This window comes from Panthera onca, chromosome D1 (genome assembly GCF_046562875.1).
Source record: "Panthera onca isolate mPanOnc1 chromosome D1, mPanOnc1 haplotype 2, whole genome shotgun sequence".
Lineage (NCBI taxonomy): Eukaryota > Metazoa > Chordata > Mammalia > Carnivora > Felidae > Panthera > Panthera onca.
In genome coordinates this window covers 513,988-541,563 of record NC_138348.1, presented here as the reverse complement: position 1 = coordinate 541,563, position 27,576 = coordinate 513,988, and the positions used below count along the sequence as shown (strand labels likewise).

The 27,576-nt window shown below is 61.1% G+C and overlaps 1 protein-coding gene across 4 annotated transcripts; it reads right to left on the bottom strand.

Moving 5' to 3' along the window:
- Window positions 1-8,919: 8,919 nt before the first annotated feature.
- Window positions 8,920-26,954, bottom strand: EPS8L2 (EPS8 signaling adaptor L2). Of its 4 annotated transcripts, none has more exons than XM_078433873.2 (21): window positions 26,801-26,954; window positions 24,133-24,239; window positions 23,993-24,048; window positions 23,165-23,229; window positions 16,180-16,341; window positions 15,501-15,650; window positions 15,354-15,433; window positions 15,121-15,263; window positions 14,974-15,044; window positions 14,681-14,807; window positions 14,368-14,456; window positions 14,091-14,165; window positions 13,730-13,878; window positions 13,474-13,606; window positions 13,195-13,307; window positions 11,868-11,973; window positions 11,084-11,197; window positions 10,590-10,662; window positions 10,252-10,432; window positions 10,008-10,140; window positions 8,920-9,862 (listed from the first exon to the last, which is right to left on the bottom strand). In XM_078433873.2, the coding sequence occupies exons 2-21, from the start codon at window positions 24,174-24,176 to the stop codon at window positions 9,779-9,781; spliced, it is 2,148 nt and encodes a 715-aa protein (XP_078289999.1). In that variant the 5' UTR covers window positions 24,177-24,239; window positions 26,801-26,954; the 3' UTR covers window positions 8,920-9,778. The 4 variants fall into 4 exon arrangements, with proteins under 4 accessions (XP_078289999.1, XP_078290001.1, XP_060463578.1 ...); XM_078433875.2 differs by lacking the exon at window positions 26,801-26,954 and adding an exon at window positions 26,673-26,794; XM_060607595.3 differs by lacking the exon at window positions 26,801-26,954 and having other exon boundaries at window positions 23,165-23,224; window positions 24,133-24,190.
- Window positions 26,955-27,576: the final 622 nt, after the last annotated feature.

The following is a 27,576-nucleotide window of genomic DNA, read 5'->3' as shown; positions in this document are numbered from 1 at the left end:
CTCCTGCACAGATCCAGAGCCCTTCCTTGCCTTTGGTTCTGGGAATCTGTCCCAGATAAGGAACATGAAGTTCAGAAAGTGTCCCAAAGGCACTATCCATGAAATCTGTCGCAGGAAGCATATAACTGCTGGTTTCATATAGGTTGTTTCTCTCTCTTTTTCTTAATGTTTATTTATTTTTGAAGGAAAGAGAGACAAGACAGGGTGTGAGTGGGGGAGGGGCAGAGAGAGAGGGAGACACAGAATCCGAAGCAGGTTCCAGGCCCTAAGCTGTCAGCACAGAGTCCACCGCGGGGCTCGATCTCACGAACCATGAGATCATGACCAGCGCCGAAGTCAGATGCCTAACCGACTGAGCCACCCAGGCGCCCTTCTCTCTCTCTTAATTGCTATGTGGTTCTTCATTCTGGACCAAGTTTTTTGTCAGATGTGTATGTATTGTAGGTGTTTCCTCCAAGTCCGTGGCTTATCTTTTCATTTTTTCTTCACAGAGTTTTTAATGAGAAATTTTAAATTTTAATGAAATTCAACATAACAATTTTTAATTTTATGGTAAGTGCTTTTTTGTATCTTCTCTAAAAATATCTTTGCTTACTTCCAAGTGACAAAAACACTTTCCGATGGTTTCTTTTAGGGATGTTTTAGTTTGACTTTCATATTAGTTTGTGTTTTTTTACGTTTATTTATTTTTTGAGAGAGAGAGAGAGAGAGAGAGAGAGCATGAGCAGGGGAGGGCAGAGAGAGAGGGAGAAAGATAAAATCCCAAGCAGGCTCCACAATGTCGGTGCAGAGAACAGCGCAGGGCTTGAACCCGCAAATTGCAAGATCGTGACCCGAGCTGAAGTCACGCTCAACTGAATGAGCCACCCGGGAGCCCCTGGCTTTCGTGTTAGTCTTTGATGAATCTCGGACTGATTTTGTGCATGTTATGAGGTAGAGGTCAGGGGTCATTTTTTTCGACTTGGTCAATCTTTGTTGAAAGAACCTTCCACTCGTCATGGAAATACAAAAATAGGAAAGACACGCCACAGAAGAAGCTGATTAAATTAAAACCACAGGGAAATATCTCCAATCTCTTACTCAAATGGCAAAAATACCCAAAGGCCAGCAATCCCCAGCGCGGGGGAGGCCGTGGAGGAGTGGAACTCTGGAATGTACCATGGTGTGAATGAACTTTTGGGAGAAGAGTTTTGTGGTTTCTCGTATGAAATTCAGCACCTACTGACCACGTGAACCAGCCCTTCTGCTCCTCAGATAAAAACACGTCCACGCAACAAGCTGCACACAGATAATCATAGAAGCTTTATTCCAGCCCCAAACTGGAAACAACCCAACATCCATCAGCAGGAGAAGAGGACAGGCTGGTGGCCCCATGCAGGGAAACGCTACCCTGCGACGACAGGAAGGGCTAGTGACCCCGGCAGTGCCCCTGCACGACCCTCAGGAGCACTGTGCTGCCTGAAAGGAGCCAGACACCGAGGGACGCATGCCAAGGATTCCAGTGTGTGAAGTTCACGGACAGGCGGGCTGCCTCTGGGGGAGGCTGGAGCTGACCAGAAGGGCCACAGGGGAGCTTTCTGGTGCGATAGAAATACTCGCCCCAGATGCTTAGGAGTGTGGGCAGGTGAGTGGCAACAGGTCCCAGGAACTCGCGACATGTCCGTTCTCTCCCCGCCCAGACCCACCGAGCCAGGAGCCGTGGGGCAGCGAGGACGCTTCCCCGGCATGTGAGCGTCTGAGAACCTCAGCCCTGGATCTTTAAGGGGCAGCGGACACTCGGTGGAGACATTTGTCAAAACACTTTGAAATGTGCACTTCACTGTATCAAGTAAGACCAAAAAAAAAAAAAAAAAGACAATTACAGCAAAACAAAACAAAATACGAACCATCAGAAACAGCCCCTGTTTGGCAGCTGCCCGCTGGTTCTGAATGTGACGGCCTAGAGGGGACAGTCTCGCAGATGCAGAAAGACGGGTGCCGTGTCAGTAAGGTGTGGGCGGCGGTGTAGGGCCTGTGCCCCCGCGTTGTGGCCTGGGAGGCAGAAGGCCGGGGGCGAAGGCGATCTGCGGCTCCGGGGGAAGGACCGGCGGGTTCGCCTGTGGAGACCTCGCCCTGGCTGTCCTTGTGCTGGCGCTCGCCCTCCCTTGGCCGAGGCCGGCGAGACGCTGGGCACGGTTTACTGCCTGCGGGGTGAGAACGAGATGGGTGTGCGTGCGGGTCCAACCCCTGGTGCAATTCCCCAGAGGCGGGAGCTCTCACCGGCCCTTTTTGCAGATGCAGAACGAGGCGCTGGGTCAGCAAGAGGGGAGGACATCCCGAGGGGCCTAGCCCTCAGTCGCTCTCAGAGGCTGCCTGACTGCCAGGGCAGAGGAGGGAAGGGTCCGTGGACTTTGCACCTGCTAATCGCACTGACTCAGGGAAGGCGGGGACTGTTTCCTCCAGCCTTGCACGGAAGGGGCTGTGCCTTCCGGAAGCCCCGGGAGCCTCGCCCCTTGCTGCTGTGTTCACCACACGCCCGCATTTAGGAAGGTAGGTCTGTAGACCTTTGTCCTCAATATGGTCATCCCACTTTGCAACTAAAAACCTGGAATCAGGGGCGCCTGGGTGGCTCAGTCGGTTGAACGGCCGACTTCGCCTCAGGTCACCATCTCACAGTCCGTGAGTTCGAGCCCCGCATCAGGCTCTGTGCTGACAGCTCGGAGCCTGGAGCCTGTTTTGGATTCTGTGTCTCCCTCTCTCTGACCCTCCCCCGTTCATGCTCTGTCTCTCTCTGTCTCAAAAGTAAATAAACGTTAAAAAAAAATTAAAAAAAAAAAAAAAAAAGAAGAAAAAAACACCTGGAATCATCACCCGACATTTACAATCATCAGGGGACGCCTTCCCAGGGGCACCTCAGGCCTCCCTTCCCACAGATAATTGGGCCGCTCTCTGGGCCAGCCATCCCCCCGGAAAGGCAGACGATGCTGGGCCTGGACAGCTGGATCCCTGCCCCAGAAAAGTCAATGGTGCCCCTGGCGGGAGGCCAAGAGCACGGACAGTGGCGGTGAAGGTGTATTTGCTCCCTTGCTGCCAACTCCATGATCCCAGTGTGTGTATGCTTCAGGAAGGGGGGGGCGCGGCTAGAACCCAGAGGGACCCATAAGTCACTATACTGCCACACGGAAGTTCTGACAGAAGCCCAGACAGTAGCCTTAAAGGGCCAGAGTTTGAAATGTAAGTTTTGGCGGAGGGGGGTGAAGGGGTGAAGCCAAAGCCTCAGAGCTATAGAAGCAGAGGGTGAGGAGGGGAGCTTGGGGGGTCTGGGGGAACGTCTGGAGGCCTGCTGACCAGCTGTGGCCCCATCCAGGAGGGCTAGGGTGGGGGCCAGGGGCCCGGCCCCTGTGCCTCAGCCCGCCCTGGCTCAGCCCTCCCCAGGATACCCCGAAGCCCTGAGCCAGCAGGCCTGTGCAGCAGAAGACAGGGATGACACCCAGGGCCGTCTCGCTCGGGCTGCAGGGGACACCCCAGGAGCCTCGCCGGCACCTCTACCCAGGTGCCTGGTGTACGGAGCCCTGGGGACAGATCAGGCCGGGTCAGTGGGCGGGGGGCCGGCCTGGGAGGTCCAGCCTCACCGCAGGCCTTGGAAGTAGTGGACGGTCCACACAGCCTGGCATTCGTGGGAGGGGCCCCAGACTGCGGCCAGACCAGGACAGCCCCAGGGCCCGTGGCAGGAAGGAAGAGGGGCGGCTGAATGGATGCCGACGCCGTGCAGCCACATACCAGGAGCCGCGGGCCGGGCTGCCCACGGCGGCTTCAGAATAGGCCTCCGTGCGTGTGAAACAGCGCCTCACGCAGTGTCCCGAGTCCTCTCTTTCAGCAAGAGCTGAGCTCGCTCTGGGCGCTGAGAGGGAGCACAGCGGATCTGCCACGCGGGCTGACTGGGCGTGGGGACCAGGAAGCCCGTGGGGCAGAGGCCACTGGTCTGTGCAGAGCAGGGACAGGCATCAGGGAGGCCTTGCTGAGAAGCTGGCCTCGGAGTAAAGGCTCCAGGGCCTGGAGGAGAGCCAAGCAGGGCATCGCAGACCAGCCCGCCCTCCACAGGGACCTGGGTCAGAGCCCGGAGGGCTTGGAGCACAGGGCATTGGCAGCGGGGGGGGGGGGAGGGGGGGGAGATGGGGTAGGACTTGGGTTTTATCTTTTTATTTATTTTGGAGTTTTATTTATTTAGGTAATCTCTACACCCCAGGCGGGGCTCAAACTCACGACCCCAAGATCAAGAGTCACATGCTCCACTGACTGAACCAGTCAGGCACCCCAGGACTTAGGTTTTAAAGGATCTGTCTAGGGGCTCCTGGGTGGCTCAGTGGGTTGAGAGTCTGACTTCGGCTCAGGTCATGATCTCCCGGTTTGTGGGTTCCAGCCCCGCATCGGGCTCTCTGCTGACAGCTCAGAGCTGCTTGGGATCCTCTGCCTCCCTCTCTCTCTGCCCCTCCCCTGCTGGTGCTCCAGCTCTGTCTCAAAAATCAATAAATAAATGTCAAAAAAAATACAGGATCTCTCCGGGCCCTGTGTCATGTCAGACTGACGCTGGGGGGGGGGGGGGGGGAGGGGCCACCGCTTTTCCCAGGGGCAGGGACAGTGGGTGAGGCCGCAAGCAGAGCTCTGCTGGTAGAGCTGGCTGTGCGGGAAGGTGGCGGGGGGGGGGGGGGCGAGCAGGTCAAGGGTGGGGGGGGGCAGGGGCACCCTCTGGTTTAGGTGCGAGGGGAGCAGCAGGAGGGTTAGAGGTCTAGAGCGCAGGTCTGGGGTTAGCCTGGAGAGGCACTGGGTGTGGGAGCATCGCTGGGGGGAGCGTGGATGGACCCGGGGAACGTGATGCTCACGTGTGATCCCCTCACACGAGGCCCCTGGAGTCTCCAGACTCCCGGAGACAGAGAGTGGACGGTGGGCGCCGGGGCTGGGGGAGAGGCTGGGGGTCCGTGATTCACGGGGACAGAGAGTGGACGGGGCGCCGGGGCTGGGGGAGGGGCCGGGGGTCCGGGTTTCACGGGGACAGAGAGTGGACGGTGGGCGCCGGGGCTGGGGGAGAGGCTGGGGGTCCGTGATTCACGGGGACAGAGAGTGGACGGTGGGCGCCGGGGCTGGGGGAGGGGCTGGGGGTCCGTGATTCACGGGGACAGAGAGTGGACGGTGGGCGCCGGGGCTGGGGGAGGGGCCGGGGGTCCGGGTTTCACGGGGACAGAGCTTCCGTTTGGGAAGATGGAAAGTTCTGGAGACGGAGGATGGGGATGGGCGCACAACGGCGTGAACGTGCTTAGCGCCCCTGAGCTGCACGCTTAAGAGTCGGTGAAGACGGTACTTTCTATGTTGTGTGTATTTTATCACAATTACAAAATAAAAAGAATCTGGGAGCGGCCTAGCTGGCTGGCTCTGCCCGGGCTGTGTCACCCGCGGGTGTAGAGGGAGCCACTGTACACTGTCCCACCCTCGTGGCCATGGCGGGAGGCCCCCGTTTGCAGCCACGGGTGCCTCCCCACGGCTGGCTTGTGCTTGTTGGCGACCTTGGGCTGGGGCAGCTGAGGCTCGCCTTGAAAAGTCTCTTGCACTTTTTAAACTTCCTGCTTAAGGACGCGAGCGGCGACCACGGACGGCATTCGGGGCAACGCACGCAGGTTGTGAGGACAGAAACGCGCTGGTCGGAAGGACCCACGCCTGTCAGGACGGCGGTTACTCTGGCGGTCGGGCCGCCAGACTCAAGGTCATGGGCGGGAGGGCGAGTATTTGGTCGTCTGAGTCTGTTCCTTCTCTTTTTAATTTATACGTTGGTTCCCTTTCAGATCCACTTCCTGCCGCTAAGGAGCTCTTCCAGCGCCTCCGCTTGCTCGGTTTACTCGCCTTCTCGCAAGAGGTGTATGGTTTCTGAATCTCGATTCTTCCCTTTTCATCCGCGTGCTTCGTTCACACGGTGTGACTGTCACCCTCTCATTTCCTCACTGAGCGCCCTCTCCCACATGCACCTGCATTCGGTTTCTCCCCCTGCCTGGCTCTGCTGTGGCAGCCACACGCCGCTCCCCTGCTCCCCACACCCGCAGGGGGCCCTCGCCCCTCCCCCGTGTGCCCACCACGGAGGTTCGGGGGGGGGGGGGGGGAGGGCGAGCTCCGGGGGACACGCAGACCCTGGGGGCCGTCCACGCGCCCGTCAACCTTGGCCATCGGCCAGCTTCCTGCGTTTGCCGCTTCCCTCTGCCCTTCTCCGCAGGCTCACTTTGAGCACCTGCTCCGGGTGGCGGGGTGGGGGGGGGAGGGAACTCGCGGCTCCCCCACAGCTGCCCACGCACAGCTCGCCATTTCCCACCGCGAGCGCGGGCTCCTGTTTCTCGGCAGGGGTGCACCTGTGGAGTCCACGTCAATGGCTCTCAAACCGGGGCCTCGGGACCCTTTCACACAGCCAAAAATTATCGAGGGTCCCGAGGAAGTTTTGTTTACGTAGGTCACCTCTATCGATGTTTACTAGAGCAGAAAATACAACTATGAAAACGGAAAGGCACGCGCTTATCCTTCCTTCGACAACAGCACCGACAGACCAGGCGCCGAACCACCCACGGCACACAGCTCGTCAGCGGCACGAGGCAGGAGACACTGGGAAGATGTTGTTTTGGGGGTTTCCTGAGGCCGTTGCCCCGGGGCCCGGAGGTCGCCGCGGCTCAAGCAGGTGCGTGGGTCCCCCGGTCACTTCCAACCCCCTACGCGCCCGCCAGTCCCGAAGGAATAGGTCTCGCGTTTGCCCAGTCCTCGTCAAGCGTCTAAAACCCCTGGCTTAATCCAGACCCTGAAACCTCACAGTACCCCACCTGGCCCGCTCACCCCTCAGACCCCGCTAAGCGTCGACAGGTAGGCGAGCCCCTGTAGCTCGAGGTCGAGCCACAGTCACGTGGTGGTATCTTGGGGAGCCAGCGCTCGAGCACAACGAGCACATGTCAGCGCAAAACAGGTACTCTTCGAACAACATGGCGAGAGGAGGGGCATCGATGTGTGTTGTGCAAATCTGGACGCCGGGCCTCATGCGGGAAGGAGAAGGAAAAGCCTCTTTTTAAATGGCAGGGAAGCCTCCCCACCCCCCGGCCGCCCCGTGCGGGCTCAGCCATGGGATGTGAGATCGGCTGTCGAGGAGGGGGAGAGGGGAGCCACACCGATCGTGGGAGGGCCACAAAGACGCGCCTGTCCCCGAGACAGAGACGGGCGTCGTCTAAGGAGACATTCGCTCCAGCGTAGCCGGGCACAGGGCGGATGCCGGACGGCAGCCCACCCCCCTTGCCCAGTGTGCCGCTCCTGGCTCCGCCCACGGTCGGACGCTCTGTGGTCCCCACCACCCCTCCAGACCCTCCTCTTCCCTGCTTGGCCAGTCCGGTGTGGGAGGCGAGGAGGTGAGAGGTTAGTGACACAAATCAGGCCAAACCGCATTGGAGTCCCACTCCTCCCCTGCTCTGGGGCCCTAGGCAGGTGGCCTGGCCCCTCAGTGCCTTGTTCTTCAGCCTTGCCTACTTCACAGACACTGAGGTCACCAGGGGGCCAGGGAGGGCGGAGCTCGGACATCCCCAGTCTGGGAGCCCTGGACAGCAGTGCCCTCAGAGCAGAGAGCACAGTGGCTCCTCACAGCTGTCCTGATAGCTATGGGACTCTGGGCCCATCACTGCGCTCCCCAGCGCAAAGGCAGTGTCCCCAAAGCCCGTACCATCCCGGTGAAGGCAGAACCCTGCTGGGTGGGGGCAGGGGGCGGGCGAGTGGGGGGACTGGGAGCAGGGGGAGCCGGGGTCCCCACCACTGCTCCAAAGGAGGGCTTCAGCCAAATAGGGCTGTGGGGGGGGGGGGGGCGCGTCCAGTCAGAGGCCTATCCCTCCCGGTGGCTCCGGACTGAAGGTAGCTGTGGGTTTCTGGAAGGAGAGCCAACACCCCATCTGATCCCTTTTCCTTCTGCGTACTATTTCCCTGTCTCCCGGGTTCTGCCTGGGAGGATCGACCTTCCTCTCCCAGCCTCGGGTCTGGGGGAGAACCTTCCTCTCCTGGGGTGAGGAGGCCCCAGTGGTCAAGGCTGGCTGGTGGTCCAGAGGGCACGGCAGTCCCAGCTCCTGCTGACCCAGCCCTGCTGCCTAGACTTTGCCCCACATGGCCTGTCCCAGCTGAGAGTTGGGGCTTCTGAGGCCTGAGGGCGGGGCCGGGCTCAGGGCCAGACCGGAAGACAGCCCTCTCCGTCCCCCAACCCCACAGGTACAACCTCTGCCTCCGAGCCCCCTGCGGTTGTCCTGCCCGCCACATAGAGACCCCAGGACTGGCCCACCAGCTGCGTGGGGGAAACACGGGTGGAGATGCCCCCCATCCGGCCAGGTACTAGGGTGCCCCCTGGACGCCAAGCACCACGGCACTCAGAGCTGCCAGCAGAGGGCGCCAGAGGCCTCCTCCGAGGGTGGGGCCCAGGTGAGCTCAGGTGGGCACTGGCCTGCGGTCAGGTGTCCTGGGGTGCAGAGCGCAGCCCACTGTGTGCTCAGGGACCCCTCCACTCCTGCACTGACGCCATCACAGCTGACGGCCAACCCAGTCCCATGTCCGTCCATCCACGCCCTCCCCTAGGGTGCCTCCCTCACTCAGCTCGGGGCCGAGCTTGGGCCTTCTGGACCCCTGGCCTGAGTCAGGGGTCACGGCCAGCAGAATGGGCAGGGCCCCCCTCAGGCCCTCACCTCCCAGAAACATCCCCCAGGCCCGCTCGGACACACGTGCAGGTGAGGGGCTCCTGGGCGCACCCCCTGGAGTCAGGGGTAAGTGGCCTCACTTGGGATGTCCATGGCCTGCCCTCTGCCCAGTGGCTCTTACAAAGGGTGCCATTGCAGGGGGGAGCTCCAGGCCCACACTGACCCCATCCCCACCCGCAGGAGACAGACTGGCTGCGAGCATACTTAACTGGTTTAATGACACGGCCTTTGAACCTTGGTCACCTGTCATCTCTGCAGAGTTCGGGGCTCCAAGACTCACCCACCACCCACACAGCACGCGGGGTGAGCCCGGCCTGAGACCAGGTCAGAGAAAGTTCCTTTCTTGGGCTCTGCCTTGGGGGCGGGAGCGGCGTTGGGATGGGGGCGTCGAAGGCCATGCTTGGGTGAGAGCATATCCAGTCCAACCTGGCTCCCCGCTCCCCGAAAGGGTGGAGCACGCACCCTGCCCCAGTGGAGCCTGGAGCCACCCCCCCGGCCACCTTTGGGGAGCGATGCGCTGGGTGGGTGCTGTGGGCCATACCTGGGGGCGAGGCCCCGCTCGGCGCCCAGGGTGGCTGAAGCCTCCTGCCCTTCTGGCCCACAGCCCATCCACAGGCACGTGAGAAGCAGCAGCCAGGGGCACGAGGTTGGGGCCAGGGTCACAAGCGCCAGGAGGAGCCCCCATGTGAACGGGGGGGGGGGGGGGGCAAAGGGTAAGTCCTGGCTGCCGCGTGGGGGTCCTGTGGCCTCAGGGAGGGGGTGGGTCTGAAAGCCGGGAAGGGGGCGGGGCGGGGCTGGAAAGGCCACGGCTCTGGCTTCAGGGGCAGGTGCGTGAGGGGCTGGCATCTCCAGGCGGCTAGTTTGGCGGAACAGGGCCTTGGGGCAGGCAGCCTGGGGGGGGGGGGGGGCCCGAGGCGCTGGGGAGCCTGAGGACAGGCCACGTGCCACGAGGCAGGTGAGGCGCCCCCAGACGCCCCCCACTCCACGTCCATGATACGAAACATACACACATCCAAAAATAACCCTCCACGCACTGGGGTGGGCCCTGCCGGCCGGCTCTAGCTGTCCTCCTCCACTCTCCTCTGGTTCTTGGAATGAAACCTGCTCATGAGTTCCTCCAGCTCCGAGCCACCTTGCTGCTTCTGGGGAGGGAGGGGTGCGGCAGCCTCAGCCTCGGGCCCGCAGGCCAGGGCCCCGCAGCCTCCCCCTCCGCAGGCGATCTAGGAGCACTGGTAGGGGGGCGGCGGCGGGGAGCGAGGCGCGGGGCGGCGTGGGACGCCCACTCACCTCCAGGACCGCCTTCTGCACGGTGAGCTGGCTGTACACGCGGATGCCCTCCTCCCCACACACCTTCTTCAGTTCCTCTTTGTTGAGCGAGAAGAGCTGGGGTCCGGTCAGAATGCCCAGGTTCTCCACGATCCTGGGGCCGGGGGCGGGAGGGGGGTGGGCGTCAGGGCGGGGCGGGCCCCCCCCCCCCCCCAGGTGAAGGCCTCACGCACCCCCGCGCCGCCCCGCCTGCGCCCCCGCTCACCGCGGGCTGAAGGCCTTGGCTTCCAGCCAGGCGCGGACCTCGTGGGGGTCGGACTCGTAGGTGAGCGGCAGGCCCACGGGCTGGCTGCGCTCCACGCGGAAGTGCCGCTGCGGCTGCGTTTTGATGTTGCTAATCTTCTTGATGAGCTCGTCGTTGACCTCGTCCATGTGGTGGATCAGCTCTGCGTGGGGCACCCTGCACTCAGGCCCCACCCGAGCTGATCCAGGGCTCCCCCACACTGGACGGGGACCCTCCTCCCCCTGCCTCCCCCAGGGCACCCCGGGCCGCGGACCCGCACCCGTCCGCCGGCCCTCATCCCCCAGCAGAGAGCCTCTCACCTTCTTTGTTCCCTGCGAAGCTTGGGGGCAGCTTGTGGGTGGGGCTGGCAGGACCCCAGTATTTCAGACTGGCCTGCAAGGGTGGGGGAAAGAGGCGAGCGGGTGGGGGTGCCATCAGCTTCAGCTCCCCCCCTCCCAGGGCCTGGCCAGCAGGCAGGACTCCGGGACTCAGAGCAGGGGGTGGGGTGGGGTGTTTGAGGGGGCGGTGGGGGGGTGTTTTGTGGGAGGTAGGGGGGTGGGGGGGTGAAGGATGTCGGGGTGGAGGGTGGGGGGCGTGGGAGTGTTTTCTGGGGGGTGTTTTATGGGGTGTGTGGAGTGGGGGGTGGTGGGGGTGAGGGGGGCGGGGGTGTTTTGTGGGGGGTGGGGGGGTGGGATGTTTTGTGGGGGGGTTGGGGGTGGGGTGGTGGGGAGGTGATGGGGGAAGGGGGCATCTCTCCTGAGATGTGGCTGCACCCACTCCTCCACGACAGCAAGGTCCCCCTCCTCCCACTCACCTGCTCTGGGGGGACGTCCTCCAGCCGAGTCTCGTCCAGGATGCTGCAGGGCACGTAGCCGGCCTGGCCGCTGCGATTCCGAAGCTTCCACCACTGGTGGCCATCTTCCAGCACCTGTGGGCACCCCTTCCTCTCGTCACGGGCACCAGCGCAGGGTGCGGAAACCCCTCTTTACAGGTGCGCCAGAGAGAGTTCTAGGCGTCTCTAAGCTCAGCCTCCCCCCAGTCCTATGGGGCTGCCATAGCCCCCCCTAGGAGCCCCCGCCCTGCCCAGCCTTTCATCCCACCCACGCGGCTACCACTCCCCACCCCGCTGCAGCGGCCTCCTGCAAGGTGCCTCTAGCCTTGTGCATGTAGATCACCCACCCCCCCAGCCCGCTCCACTTTCTGTCCCCCACTGGATGGCCTGGATTCAGGACTGGCACCAGATGGATGGGGCCTCAAGGGGGCTCCAGGGCTGGGTGTGAATGACGAACCCTGGCTGAGTTGGAGGGTCCCCTAGATGGGCACAGGGAAGGCCCATCCTCCAGCATGAGCCCAGCCTAGCCGAGCACAGGGGCCCCTGGGCCCCCTCTGAGAGCCCCAAGACCGGGAAGCCTTTCAGCCAGGCTGTTTGGGGGGGGGGGGGGGGGCGGGCAGGCTGTGGACCCAGACTGGAGTCTGGGGGCCGCGGTCCCGGGGACGGGGTTGGACAGACGTGCCACGGGCCAGCATCAGGCAGCCTGGCTGCTGCCTGAGGTCCCCCCGCCCCCCTCCTCCCCCCCACAGCCCAGGCCCCTGCTCACCTCCAGGACCTCGTCCTTGAGCACTGACAGCTCGTTGGCATTCCGGGCCGTGAAATCATAGAGGATTCTGACGTACTTGGCCATGGCCGGTGCAGGTTCGTAGCCCCTGCGTGGAACAGGAGGGCTGAGGCCCAGGGCTGGGCCCGGGGAGCAGCTTCGCAGGTGCGTGCTGCTCCTGTTCAGCTCTCTGAGGTCGCAGAGGAGACAGGCTGAGGCGCATCAGCCGGGAACAGAAACTGTGACAGCCCCAGAGCGCCTGGGGCCCCACGCGGAGGTGGGGGCCGTGCAGTGGGGTGGGACGCCGGGGCCTGTGGGCACAAGGCCTGCCCCAGCCCAGCCCATCTCAGGGGTCTCCGGGCCCGGCCCCCCAGGGGAACCAGAACCAGGCCTGTACCCGAGAAATGACCGGGCACTGCCACGCCTGGAAGCAGGTGATCACTGAGGGGGGCAGTCGGTACGGCACAGAGGACTGCCCACGAGCTGCAGGGGCGTGGGGTGAGGGGCTGCCCTGACCGAGGGTGTTCCGGCCACAGCAAGGAGCTGGCCCGTGGCTGCCCCTGGGCTGGGCTGTCCCCCCTGGTCAGTCTGGGCAGCCTCCTCACACAGCTGTGGGCCTCGGGACACCATGCAGGCGAGGGGGCCGAGGCTGACGTGGCTCCAGAGCCAAGACTGGCCGGGCTGGAGATCAGAGGATGAAAATGTGTCTCCCAGTGTGGCCCTGGGCGGGGCACCAAGGACATCAAGCTGCCGGTGTGCAGCAGAGAGGGGCGTGCTTGTTTAAGGTACAGGTTTCGGCCCCCTCCCCTCCTGAAACCGAATCCTGAGATCTGGCAGGGTGACGAGCATCGCAGACAGATCCGGGGCCAGGAGTGGGAACAGAAAGGAGGAGGTGGGGGAGGAAGGGAGGGGAGTCCCCCAGGCCCTGAGTCTGTTGAAGGGTGTGGGGGGGGGGGGCGGGGAGAACGACTGTCCGTAGCTCAGACTTTCAGTCTCCTCTCTGGCTCTGAGGTTAAGCCTAAATCAGTGTCAACGAGGTGACAGGGATTGGTGACCTCACTTAAGGTCGGCGCCCTAGTAAACTTCTAACGGTAATTCTGAAACACACGTGAGAAGACGCAGAAAAGGATGATGGATTAGGCTGATGAGTTTATGGCTAGTTTGGGATATGTTCTAAAGTTAGAAGGAAAACCTGGTTCTAGTTTGGAAACACGCTGTTTTGAACCTCACGAACAAAACATTTGCCGCCACCTGGTGGCAGCATACTCACGTCAGAATCTCCGCATTTCTAGGAGTGAGCGCCGTACTCTCGTTTTTAAGAGGAACTTACCTGTGAGCCTGCGGGGAGCTGACCGGTGGGAGGACGTCCCCCAGAGGTGTGGGCTCAGGTACGAGGCTGTGTTTTGGGGAGTTTCGAAAGGATGGTCGGCTCACTGGAGTCGGCTGTGGGGAAGAAGGACCACCTGGGCTTGGCACGGGGTGAGGGCCAGGGCAGGGGAGCGTGGTGAGGGCAGTGCACAGAGGTGGGCTGAAGAGGCGGGCACTGGTGGAGGACGCAGACGGCCGGCGGCGCCGGGGGGTGGGGGTGGGGGGCTGTGGGTGCTCTGACCTCGTCATCTGGGGCAGACGCCAGCCCCTCCACTTCCCAGGGAGCCTCCTGCAGCACATCCAGGGGTGGCTCCCAGCCGCTGTGGAACTTGGGCACGTAGAGGGGTACCTGCGGCTCCCGTGGCCACTCAGAGCTGGGGGTGGGAGATCCTGGGGGTGAGCTGCGCCCACCCACTGGAGCCCACCCCCCCCCCCCGCCAAGTTCGCACCCCACGCCCTGCATCACCCCTCCCCGCCCTCCCTGCCTGCTGACGCACCGGGGGCGTGTCCATGTCTCCCCCAGTGACTCCCACAGCGTCATCTCCTTGGGAACCAGGTGGCCTCGCAGGAAGCCCACGGCGTCGCGGGAGAGCACGGGGCTGGTGACGGAGCATGCGATGTCTGGGCCCCCACAGGTGCTGACGATCTGGGGCACAGCGGGGGTTCAGAGAGGGCCCCGCCCGCCGGCCCCCAACCCCAGCTCGCAAACTTGCAGCACCACAGGCCAGCACGCTCGCAGCGTGGACGCGTGGCCCCAGCTGCCTGCCCGAGGTGGGCACTTGCGTCCCCCCACCTTCGGCCAGGGGCAAACCACCCCGGGGCCCCGCTCCCCACCCCACCCCCCCCAGCCCCAGGCACCAGGTCTAGCGGTCCAAAGAGGAAGTGCACCAGTTCCGCAGCGCTGGGGTTCTGGATGTGCTTCTGCAGCTTGGCCTGGGGCGGGGGGCACACAGATGGGCGGGGGGATGGCGTCGGGGATAAGGGGGGCAAGGACCCGGGCCCCCCCAATGTCAGCACAGAGGAACGGGACGTGGGGGCAGGCAGACGGGGGGGATGGTGTCGGGGATAAGGGGTGGCAAGGACCCGGGACCCCCCAACGTCGGCACAGAGGGTGGGAAAGAGTTGGCGTACTCACAAGCAGGTTGATAGCCAGCTTGATTTTCTGGAAACAGTCAACAAACTCGGCCTCCGAGGGGGGCCGTGCCCGGAGCGTAAGGACGCCCTCTGGAATGTGGGGCAGTGGCTATGAACCTGGCTGGCCCAGTCACTGCCCCCAGCAGCCACCCGGCAGCCACCTGCCCAGACTGGACCTCTTGCAGCCCAGTAGCCACGTGTCCCCGTGACCACTATCCATCCGCCTCGGCTGCACCTCGGTCTCTCCATCCTCTCAGGCATCCCCCCAACCCCAGCCGCTGTCCCCTCCGCCCTCCACCCCACCCCCTCCGCACCTGCTGGCCCCTTCTTCCCCTTCTTCTTCCCCCTCTTGCGCTGGTTCAGCTGTTTGAAAGCCTCGGCCGCCTTCTGCAGCCGAGCCACGAACCACTCGATGTCGTCCAGGGCGCAGTTGAGGATTTGCTGGGGTCAGAGCGGAGGCAGGGGTCAGTCTGAGGCGCCCCCACCAGCTGCAGGGACACTCCCACGCACTGTCTCTTGGTCCCTGGCCTGGGGGAGGAGGTGGCTGCTGGCTGGGGGCTGGCCGGAGGGGCCCACGCCTGATGGGGGCTCGGGCCGCGAGACCCACCGTTTCCTTCTCTATCTTCTGGGCCAGCACAGCCCGCGGCTCCTCGTCCTGCGACTCCCGACGGCGGAAGCCTGGATGCGGGAGGCAGAGTCAGGTGCCACCGACGGCGGCCGCCCCCTCCCGCTCCCTCCGGCTCCCTCCGCGTACTCGGCTCGCTGAGGGGCACGGGCGGGCCCACTCGGTTCTTGCTGGACGGAGAGTCACCGCCGTGGCGCTGGAAGGGGATGGGGGCCGGGCCCTTGGGGGCGGGCAGGACCGACTGCCGCTGCCGGATCTTCTCCCGGTGGCCCCTGCAGTGGGGGGGGGGGGGGGGCAGAGGCCCGCTCAGCCCGGCCCCGCCGCACACCCGGCCCTCCCCGCCGCCGCGCTCCCCCACCTACTTCAGGGTCTGCGGCCGCATCTTCTTCCCCAGACGGCAGTCGGCCAGCGCGCTCTCGATGTCCTCGTGCACGAGCTCCGCCTGGCGGGACGGGGCGTCAGGCCGGCTCGGGACCCCGCCCCCGCCCCGGCCGCCGCCCCCTCCTCACCTCCACCTCGTCGCAGTAGAAGAAGTGGATGTCGGGCTTGCTCTGCTCCGAGTCCTGGCACACGAGCAGCAGCACGGACGGGTAGCGCAGCTGGTCCAGCACCGTCTGGCTGTGCCGCACGGTGGGCAGCGGGAAGTTCTCCAGCTCTTCCTGGGAGGCAGGGGGCTCGGGTGTGGGCTCGGCGGTGCCTCCGGGTCGCGACCGCCACTCGTGACTCTAGCGCGGGCACCGCCGCGGACGCGCGCTCCCAGCCCCGGGGGCGCGGGCGTGGGCGTGAGCGTGAGTGGCGAGCCCGGCCCGTGGGGGGCGCCCGCGGACACAGACGCACACAGGAGGGGCGCGGCTCCGACGCAGACCCAGGCACGGACTCTGCCAGGCCGTGTGGCACGCCGACCCCCGGACACAGCCAGGCCCTGTGTTGGTACGGCGGGTGGACGGGCTCTTGCCGCGGGTGGACAAGGCGCTGCTGTTGTGACACGGCTCCCCCGGATGCTCAGCCCCGCCCAGGTCTCCCTGCCCTGCCTGCTGCCCCGCGCCCTACTCAGCCTGCCCCGCCCCCGCAGGAGCCCCCGCCCCCCAATGCAGGCCCCGCCCCCAGATGGAGCCCCCCGCCCGCGCCCCGCCCGGAGGCCCGGCTGAGCGGCTGGGCCGTGTCCCTGCTGTCCTGCCGCCACCGCACCTGGGACTCCACGTCCAGCAGCCGCAGTGACTGGTCGTTGACCTGCAGCAGCATCTCCTGTGTCCAGACCTTCTCCTTGGAGCTCAGCTGCACCAGTTTCCGGATGGCGTCCTCCACAGACGCGATGGCCTCACTCTTGTCCATGATGAACGTGGCCAGGTGCTGGGGACGGGCGGGGGAGTCACTCTGGGGAGAGCCCTCCTAGTGCCCAGAACCAGGGCCGAGGGGTTGCACCCCGGGGGCCTGAGGGGTCATGCCTAACCCCGGGAGCCTGGGGGGGGGGGGGGCGGACATCCCCTGCCCTGGGGGGTCTGAAGAGACACAGCCCTACCTTAAGGGGAGGTCTCTGCTCTGCCTTCGTGGATGTCCGTGGGGGCCGCGGACATGCCCTGATAAAACCCTTGGGAGTCCTACACAGACGATCCCTCACCCTTCCCCATCTCCTGTAGCTGGGCTCCAGGAATGCTAGCCTTCCTGCTCCCCAGAAGACCTGGTTCAGGGTCACCGCAGGGCCTTTGCGTGGTCTGTCCCCACCTTGCCTCCCCTACTCTTCTCCAGCTCTCTTTTCCTTCAGGGCTCTGCTCAGACCTGCTGTTCCTGCCTGGCCACGGCATCACTCCAGCTCCTGGCCTGCCTTGTTTTTATTGACCACGATCCGACATTATGCTGAACATGATGTGCTCCTTTGTTTCTTTTCTGGCTACTGGGTTCCCTGCTATCTCCCCAGTGCCGGGGACAGTGGCTGGCACACAGTGGGCCCTCAGTGAATATGCTGGAATGGCCATGTGGGGAGCTCATGTGGGGTGGGTCTTGGGGACTCTTGGCCAGCCAAGCCCTCCCTTTCCAGGGACCCTCCTCCTTCCTCTGTCTCCAAGACTGACGCAGGCTCCTCCTCCCTCCAGACTCCCCCATGTGTCCCACCGCTGAAGTCAGTCAACAATGCTTCGACAGTCGGGGAGACACTATATTAAATTCCAGGTAGTCAAGACCCAGCTACAAAAGTGCTAGAAGAAAATACTGGATGATTCCTGAAGATCTCAGAAAGGCCTTCTTCACAGAGGGACTTCCCTAAACAAGGAAGAAAATCCAGATGCCCAGAAGAAAAGACCGAAAAATGTGACTTAATCTGCTTGGGAAAAAAACAAAACAAAACAAAACAAACACCATATACGAAGTAAAAAAAAAAAAAAATTTTCGGAAAAACAGATGTAATAGATATAGTGAAGGCTAGTTTTCTTAATATTTATAAAGACCACTATGCATTACAGTGACAGCTCTTACTTGTTCAAGGCTCTACTTTGTTAAGCAAAGTTATTAAGAATACCGATGATAAATGAATACACAAATGAAAAAGATCTGTGACTAAGTAAAATAGTAACACCCCAGTAGGAAAATTGGCAAAAGACACGAACCGAGAGTCTCCAGGAGAACCAACATAACTAACTTTTTAATATAGGAGACTGCATATAATCTCAATAAAATAATCGTGAGTGCAAGTCTGACGCTACTACTTCTGAAATGAATCAACTGCTGAACGTTTTACTTTTTTTTTCTTCAAGTTTATCTATTTTGAGAGAGGGAGAGAAGAGAGCAATCCCAAGCAGAGCTGGACGTGAGGCTCGAACTCGCAGACCATCAGATTATGACCTGAGCCAAAATCAAGAGTCGGATGCGTGACCGACTGAGCCCCCCAGGTGCACTGTTTTACCTCTTCTGTTGCCCAGCGCTGACGGGTCCTTGCGGGTCACACGTGCAGGTTAACTGTGCAGAAGTGGGATCCCCACCCTGCATGCGCCTGGTGCTCTGGGGAGAAGCCCAGGACAGCTGGAAAGGCGAACGCACTCCCTTGTCACAACTCGGATAACCTGACCACGTGTGCGACGTGGCACGGGCACCAGGCTGCTCCCTGCAGCACTGAGTGTGACAAGAAAGGATGGTCCCAAGCTACGTGAGCATCAGCAGTCAGAGGGATCAGTGGGCAGCGGGACATAAGGCTGGCCGTCCGCGCGAGGCAGGGGGAGCTCCAAAGCACACGTTGTTAGCAAAACCCGCACAACCAAACCAAATAAAGCCACGCACCCGGCCGCAAAACAGGTCTAGCGCATTTTGATGGAAACCCCGCACACCGTGCTCTCTGACCATCGTGGTGGTAAAATAAAAATCAGTACCGTTCGATAACTAGAAAACCCTCAAATAATTGGAAATTCAGCAACACGCTCCTACATAACGACCGATGGGTGAACGAAGGCACGAGAGAAAGAAGAAAATACTCAAGAGACAAACGAAAACGAAAACACAGCACAGCACAACGTAGAGACGCAGCACGAGCAGCGGGCGGGGGCGTTTGGAGCTGCACATGCTCACACGGTCCCCAGGGAAAGGCAGAAGACGTTCCGAACTGGATGACAATAAAGGCATGGGCATCAGACTTGCAGGATTTCGCTAAAGGAGTTCATGGAGGGGGACGTACGGCCTTAAATGAATATTAGAAAAGAAGGGATGTTTGGGGCACCTGGAGGGCTCGGTTGGTTGAGCGTCTGACCTCGGCTCAGGTCATGATCTCACAGTTTGTCAGTTCGATCCCCGAGTCGGGCTGGCTGCCGTCAGCACGGAGCCTGTTTCGGACCCTCTGCCCTCGCCCCCTCTCTCTCTGTCCCTCCTTCGCCTTGCATATGCTCTCTCTCTCTCTCTCTCTCTCAAAAATAAATAAACATTGGGGCGCCTGGGTGACTCAGTTAAGTGTTTGACTTCAGCTCAGGTTATGATCTCGTGGTCCGTGGGTTCGAGCCCCATGTCAGGCTCTGTGCTGATGGCTTAGAGCCTGGAGCCTGCTTTGGATTCTGTGTCTCCCTCTCTCTCTGCCCTTCCCCAGCTTGTGCTCTTTCTCCCTCTCTCAAAAATAAATAAACATTAAAATAAATAAACGTTAAAAAAGAAGAAATATTTAATATCAGTGATATAAGCATTTCCTTTAAGAAACTAGAAAAAGACAAATAAAACCCAAAGTAAGTGGAAGGAAGGAAATTAAGAGCAGAAACCAACAAAGTAGTAAACAAACAATAGAGAAAAATCAACAAAGCCCAAATTTGGTTCTGAAAAGATTAATGAAAGTGATAAACCCTAGCAAGATTGATCAAGGGGAGGGGAAGGAGAAAACACAAATTATCAATAACCAAAAAAAAAAAAAAAAAAAAAAAAAAGGAAGGAGCGTCTGTGTGGTTCAGTTAAGTGTCCAACTCTTGATTTTGGCTCAGGTCATGATCCCAAGGTCATAGGATCGAGCCCTGCACTGGCCTCTTCACTGACATCTTGGAGCCTGCTTGGGATTCTCTCTCTCCCTCTCTCTCTCTGCCCCTCCCCTGCTCTCATGTTCGAACTCTCTCACTCTGTAAAAAAAAAAAAAAAAAAAAAAAAAAAAAAAAATCTGGGGCACCTGAGTGGCTCAGTCGGTCAAACATCCGACTTTGGCTCAGGTCATCCTCTCACAGTCTGTGAGTTCAAGCCTCGCGTCGGGCTCTGTGCTGACAGCTCGGAGCCTGGAGCCTGCTTCGGATTCTGTGTCTCCCTCTCTCTCTGTTCCTCCCCTGCTCTCACTCTCTCTCTCAAAAATAAATAAAGATTTAAAAAAACATTTTAAATCTATCTAGAGACGTGTGCACTCTAGAAAAAAAATATATATATGCATGTACTCTCGTGCTCTTTAAAAAATATATTCATATATATAACCTTTCTTTCCCACAAAGAAAACCTTGCATTTAGAGGGCCTCATAAGTCAATCCTAACAAATACTTAAGCAAGAGATAAAAACAATCTTTCACAAATTCTTTCCGAAAACCAAAGAGGAGGGAATACTTTCTCACTCACTTCTCTAAGGCCACCATAATTCTAACACCAAAACCCGTCAAGGCTTTGCAGTAAAAGAAGAATTACAGACCAACATCTCTAATAAAACATTAATGCGAAAACAAAATATTAGCGAATTCGTGCATCAACACATAGAAAGAATAACACACATGCACACATGAAGTCTGTCCGGAAACGCGAGGTCGGTTCAACATTCGAAAAAATCCTATCAGTGTGACTGACTTACGTTAACAGTAGTGAATACACCTCTGTAGATTCAGAGACAGCATTTGACGAAGTTCAACACCCTCCACGACGAAAGTTCTCAGCAAACAAAGAATGGAAAAGAGCTTCCTCGGTAATAAAACGTATCTACAAAAATACAGCATATACGATGGGGAAATCCTGGATATTTTCTTCTAAAATTGGACCCAGGGCAAAGATGTCCACTCTGCTGCTTTTACTCAGTACCGTGCTGGTGATCCTAGCCGGGGCGACGAGGTACGAAAAGTAACGTGGCTCCGAATAAGGTGTCAGGCGCTGTATTTCAGACAACCTGACTGTATACGGAGTAAGTTCGATGGATCTACAAGCAAATCACTAAAACAAGTAAGTGAATTCGGCGTCTCAGCGCACTCAGTCGCTGCACACAAGTTCAAAGGTTCCTCCGTGCGCTAGCCACAGCCAATTGGAAAATGGCTTTAAAAGAAAAACCAGTACCACTTACAACAGTGTCGACAAGTCAAACACCCGAGGAGTGTTTTAACAGAAGACACGCAAGTCCTCGGCGGTGGAAACAACAAACGCTCCGAGAGAAGTCAGAGAAGCCACTGATACGGGACGAGATCCCGCGTCCCCAGGCGGGAAAGACTCGGGATCATTTAGATGTCAGCTCGCGCTACGTGGATCCAGAGGTCTGACTCGATGCCGGTGAAAACTCTAGCGGGCTTTTCTGGGGGCGGGGGATCGAAATGGACAGTTTGATTCTAAAAGGTAAGAGCAAGCACAAAGATCTTGGAAAAGTCGAGAAAATCTCGAGGAAAATATCAAGTTGGAGGGCTCACATCGCCTGATTTCAAGGTTGATAATACAGCTGCTGCAAGTGAGAGACCGTGAGGCAAAGGGGTCCGTGGACAGATCCGTCCACGTTCAGCTAAACATTTCTTGACAAAGGCACCAAGCAAGTCAACCTCCGGGAGGAGGACAGTCTTCTCAGTATGGCTGCACGTTTGCTACAGGGAAAAACTTAGCCTTAAGTCTCATACCCAAAAACTAATTTCAAATGGATCACAGACCTGAGTGTAAAAGCCTCAACTCTGGAGTTTCTAGAAGAAAACACAGGAAGAGATCTTCAGAGCCTTGGGTCAGGCAATGACCACTCCCCACCCTCCAAAAAAAATCAAAACCCAAGAAAACAGCCCTGACCATAAGAAAAAGTGGATATGGTTGGATATCATCAAAATTAAACACTTCCGCTCCTCGAAAGACAGGTCACATCAACAAGCCAGACTGGGAGAAAATATTTCTCATCCACACACCTGACGATGTGCGCAAACGACTCCTCGCGGTCCAGAAGGCGGATGTGTACACGCAGGTGGACAGAACGGACCATAGGAAGGGTCCCCAGGGGTGGGGCGCGGCTGGTGGAGATGCCCCCCACCCCGCCACTGCAGCCTACGGCACAGACTCTTGTACACGTGCGCTTTCTTGAAATAAGTTTACCGAGCAGAACAAAGTGTTATAAGCTATATGAATTCAGTTATGGGAAGGGAGGGATTCTCCAAAAAGTAAAGCTTCAGGGATGTAGGAGAGCAGTGTTGTTGACAGTGGGGAAGACTGACCACCGGGGTCAGCATGACTGAGCTTTGGGGTAATGGAGCTGTTGTGTCCTGACCACGGTGGCACTGACTGCAACAGAACCGCCCCCCGCCCCCCTCAGCTTCACTGTACACTAACTTAGAGGCTTTAGCAGCCCCCCACTGCCAGGGTGGGTCTGATCTTGCCCCCACCTCCCACCCTCTCTCTGTGCCTTGGCTTTCTCGTCTGGGAGGGCCAGGCCAGACCACTCACTCCCCCAGCCTTGCTGACTGCTGGGTGGGCAGGAGGGGTGCCCCTGGGCTGGGGTCTTTCCACAGGCTAGCTTGGACCAAAGTCCAGAAGGGCTGGGAGTCCCCAGTGGCAAAGGACGGCAAAGTCCCCACGACCCCGAGAGAGGCGGCTGAGCTGCCTGGGAAGACCTGTCCTCACTAGGTACCCTGCCCTTGGGCCCTGAGCCAGCAGCAGCCACCAGCCTGGCAGGGAGGGCTGCTCCCTCAACACAGCCCAATTCAAGAACCTAGGGACTCCCAATGTCTCTGCGGACCCATTGTATAGACCAGGAACCTGAGGCTCAGAAAGTAGTGACACGCCCGGCTTCTGTGGGTGTGAGGGGGTTCTATGTGCGTGTGGGGGTCTTCATCTTGCTGGTCCAGGGCCCCCCTTCCTGGTCCAAGCTCTTCCTTCCTGGTCCAAGCCCTGCTTCCTGGTCCAGGGCCCCCCTTCCTGGTCCAAGCCCCCGCTTCCTCCCTTCTCAGCCATTCTCAGCCCTGTTGTCCTACAGGTTTGGACAGTGGCTAGGAACCAGGAAGGTCACTTAAAAAACATATTTCCGGAGTTCTAAGTGTGAATCAAAACTGACCTAGAGTAAAAACCCTCCTGAGCTGGCAGCTGGTCTTAAGTTCAGTTAACCAGTCTGGACTCTCGCTGAGCCCATCAGAACTGGCCATGCCAGGCTTTCTCTGCAGAAGCTCGGGAAGTGTGTCTTTGTCCCACCTAATGCCTCCTAATCTAGTTCCTTGTTTGGGGGCCAGGATGGCCAGTTTCCTTCCAGCAGGTTTTCCCACCCGAGCGTTGCCAAACAGCACCCGAGGCTTGTCCCTGCCTGGCCTGTGTTGGCCACCGGCATCTCCCCTCCCCTGACATAGCTCCAGGGCTCCTGTGTCCCCCAGACTGTGACCTTCCCAGGACTGGAGGACAGGCGTGGGGCAGTCCTTGGCTCTGGCTGCCCGCTGTGGGTGTCAGAAGCTGGGCTGACCCCTTCCCTCTGTGCCTCAGTTCCCACACCTGCCCAGGGACCGGAGTGCTCCTCAGGGGCTGGCCTCACCTGGACATGGTACTGGGAGGTCTCATGCATGATGATGTTGGAGTTGGAGTACTTCTTCCTCTGTTCTGAGCAGGGAGCCACCGGTCACTCACCCCAGAGGGCAGGACCCACAGCCCCTAGTTCAGGTGGGACTGGACTCCCAGGGTGGGCCACGGGGAGGGCCAAAAGGAGGCGAGGGGTGCTGCCACCAGAAAGGACTCAAGGGTATGAGATGTGAGTGATCCCCTCCCCCCCAGGATGGTCCCTGCCTAGGAAAGGACCCCCAGCTCAGAGCGGTGATAGGGGTCTGTCCTTGAGGGGTGCAGGAGTCTCAACAACTCCTCCCATGGAGGCCCCTTGCCAACCTTCCTGGGAAGGGGTCCAATCCAGGGCTTCCCCCAACTCCCAGAGCTGCCTGCCAACATCTCCCGGCCCCTCCCTGGCGCTCCTGACTTTCCAGACAGGGCACCGAGTCCAAAGGCACAAGTGTGTGTCTGCGGGGAGGGGCAGAGTCGGGGGAGGTCCTGGCTGGCCAGGCCCCGCCCTCGCGGAGCAGACACCTGGCGCTCCACCCAGCCTGAGCCCCGCCCCCCTGGGCTATCTGGTTGCAGCGAGGAGGGCGGCCGAATCAATATTGATGGTTCCTGAATTATTAGTAAAGGCCTCTCTCCTTACGGTGAGGGAGGGAGGGGCCTGAGCAGCTAGCTGTTGCTTAATTAGGGTCCGGGGGCCTCCTTCGGGCACCCAGGGCTCACGTGCCTCTCCCCTGGTGCCCCAGCCCCAGCACAGCCTGGGGGGAGGGGAGTGGGCGAGACCCCACGGCCACGTCCGTCCAGGAGACTCACTCACCAAACAGGTCCTTGGCACTCATCTTGGCCACACCGTCCGACCGGCCCAGGCTGCCGCTGCAGGGGAGGGGCGCCGTGAGGGCGAGGCCCACACCGCGCCCCTCCCTGGGGACTGCTCCGCAGGTGGGGGTGGGGACTCACTTGGCAGCACCGGGGCAGCAGCTCACGGACCCCAGCTGGCTCATGGCGTCCTCGGTCGTGGCTGGCGATGGGGGGTGATGGAGGCCTGTGTGGCCTGGGTCCAAGGCCTAGTGGACAGGGTAGCCGAGCTGACACCTCACTGGGGCCTGGTCAGTGGCTTCAGGGCTCCCAGGGCGCGGCTTGGTCTCCTGCTCCACCCACCGCAGGTCCAGAGGCTGCAGCCCTGGTGTCCTGGCCAGATTCCCCAGTGTGCTTGGGCGGGGTGTCCTCAGGGAGCGGAGCCCTGCCTCCTGGATGTGGCAGGACCTCCCAGCCCATGTCCCAGCTGTCAGACGTGTGCCCCTATCTCACTCCAGACCCTTGGTCCTCCACAGGGAGCCCCAGGACGGGCCAGTAGAGGGGTCCCACTCCCGAGGCTATCTGGCGTGGGGCTGCAAGGACAGTGTCCTGGTGGTTCTGAGACGGGACTGGGGGAGGAACCACCTTCCAAGCAGAGGGAATGCATGTTCAAAGGCCCTGAATCAGGTGGGAGCCAACATGAGAGGACAGCAGCACAGGATGAGACTGAGTCTGGGATGGGGTTGGGGGGGAAGGTGTGGCCCTGGGGACCCAGAACCCAGAACCCAGTCCAGAGGGAGCCCACCCTCAGGGGGGTGAGCAGAGCCTTGTATCCCTGGGCCAGGCTAACATGTCCTATGGTGTCTGTGCCCCATGGGGACCTCTGACAAGACTGTCCCTCTGTGGGGGGTTCAGTATTGGGGGTCTGCTGGAGTGGGTACTCACAGGCCAGGAGTGCTGGTACCTGGGGGTGGGGAGCACCCTAGGACTTTCTGGTTTGATCAGGTCCCACCTACGAGGAGGGCTTCCAGGAGGTGTGAGGGGTCTGGGGGCTTCGGATCACCCCTTCCCATGTGCCACTGAGGGTCCTGGCTCTTTCAGGATGGGTGGGAGTAGGGGCTTGGTCAGATTCCTCTGACCATCTGCCCGTGGAGAATGTCCGGAATGCTCATGACCTCAGTGAGTGAGCCAAGTGTTTGCTTAATGGGATTCCTGATGGGCTGAGCCAAGGGCACTGGGCACGTGTGTCCAGGTACACACACACCTGGGCAAAATCCAGGCCTCTGGGCACACACAGACAAGCACAGGTTGACACATGGCCCTTCTCCTTGGGGAGCCTAGGCTGAGAACACTGTGGCCTTCACCTCCCTGGAGCAGGGTGGCGGGGGGCCTCGGCAGGGCCAGCCAAAGAGCTGAGTCCAGGAGCTGGCATCTGGGTTGGGGAGCAGCTGGGGGAGGGGCCGCCTACGGGCCCATTCCGGTCAGCTGACCGGGGCAGGGGAGCTGGGCAACCCCAAGGGAACCGGACAACACCTGGGGCCCAGGCTGCACTTTGGTTTTACTGCGGCCATTTTCCGGGTGCAAAGGGAAGGCCAAGCAGGGTGCCTGGCTGGGCCGTGGAGGAGGCCCCAGCAGGGCAGGGAGGGTGGAGGCACCAGCCCCAAGTTCAAATTCCAGCTCGAGCAGGCAGGCCGAGTGACCTTGGGGAGGAGTCGGCTTAAAGCCCAGAGGAAGCTGGGCGGAGCCCTGGAATGGGGGGACCCCCCCCCAGGCGCTGGCTGTGCTGGGGTCTGGGAGCTACAGGCTGGGGAGGGCCCAACCAGGTTGGTAAGCAGGGACAGGCCTGGGAAGCCTGAGTGGGGGAGGAGTGGGCTTAAGGCTCACTGGGGAGACAGGCACAGAGGACCCAACAGACAGGGCCAGGGGAGTGACGAGCCACTGAGGCCCTGTTCTAGGCAGGCATCAGGAGAGGCCTGGGCAGGGCCCTGGGGGGTGGGGGGAGAGTGCAGAGGTAGGGAAGGAGAGACGTCACCAGCTGGGCCCCGGCTCCCAGCGCTGCTGGGGCCACCTCCACCTGGAGTGGGGGCAGAGGTGGTTTGTGGGTGTGCCTGAGAAGCACCTCAAGCCTGCCTACCCTCCTCCCCTGCCACCAGGGACACCTTCATGCACAGGGACCACCCCAGGCCAGCCTGGCCCAGGGAGGAGGGACCGAGGGTAGCCTCAGGCGGGGCACCGGCAGGCCCCTGCAACACAGCACCCAACCTCCTCCTCCCTGAAACTCCCACACCCCTTGACCCAGAGCCTGACCCTAGCCTGATGTTTCCTTCTCGCTCAGACACCCAGGAAGTGCCTCCTGACCTGACAAACAGAGAGCCACTGGCTCACCTCTGTCTGGTGTCTGGCCGCCAAGGAGGCCCAGCCTGTCCCATGGAAGGGGGGGGGGGTTGGGTTGGGGCCCCTTCACCGGAGGAAGAGGTTCGTCCCCCCCCCCCCCCCCCCCCCCCCCCGCCAAGCCCGGGGCTGGGAGGGGGCCGGCTGACTCAGGTCACCGCCGCCGCCCCAGGACCAGGCGGGGCAGACCAGGCCGCAACGGCACCGGGCGCCTTGGCCGCGGGTTCGGCTCAGCGCTCTCGCACCCCGTTGCCCCTAGCGCCCCGGCCCGGCCCAAGGACTCAGGCCAGAGCCTCCAGTTTCCCGGCTACCTGGGGAAACTGAGGCCGAGCCGGACCGCCGTCCGTTCGCGGGGCTCCTGGGTCGCTCCTTGGCCAAAGCGCGGGCGGCTGCCCGGCAGGTCGGGGTGCGCTGGGTGGGAAACCGTGGGGGCGCTCACCTGCTGCTCCCGGCCCCGTGCCCGCGCCGCCGGTGGGTGCCCTGGTCCGCGCGTCCGTCCGCACGTCTGTCGTCTCCTCGCCTCGGCGCCCAGGCTCGGGCAGCGGGAGGGACGCGCGGCTGGGCCGGGCCGGGGCGGGGCCGCGAGGAGGAACCCGAGCGGCAGGTTAGAGACCCGGGAGCCGGCGGGTGCGGGGGGAGGGGTGGGGACAGGACGAGGACGCCCCGCCTCTCCGGCTCGGCCCCGCCCCCCGGGGCTCCCCGCGCTCGGCCCCCCACACCCACCCCCGTGGCCCCCTGGACCTGCAGGCCCCACCCACCCCCAGAGCCGGGGCGCCCGCGGACGGATAGGCGGATCTGGAGCCCCTCACCCCGGAGATGCGCCGGTGACCAAGCAGGGCGAGGCTCTGAGATCTTCCCGAGGCAGGCCTGGATGAGCCCTAGCAGATGCCAGGTACCCCCAGCCTCAGCTGCCGCGGCAGAGGGGCTCTCTCTGGGGCCCCGGGACAGACTCCCCTCCCCTTCAGCCGGCCTCTCGCCTCTGGAGGGATGGGGGGAGTGCTAGGGCCAGGCTTTAGTCTGCAAGTGGGTGTCAAAAGGTATGATCGGAGGCCAGAGACCCCAGGGCTCTGCGCGCTGAGCCTCCCGGGCCGGAGAGGGGCCCTCTCCTCCACAATTCAGGAGATCCTATAGTCTTTTCTCGTAGCCTCAACCAACATGGGCATCCCCAGAGGGATGTGGGTGTCAGACGGGAGGGTGGGGATCCTGTGGCCCAGA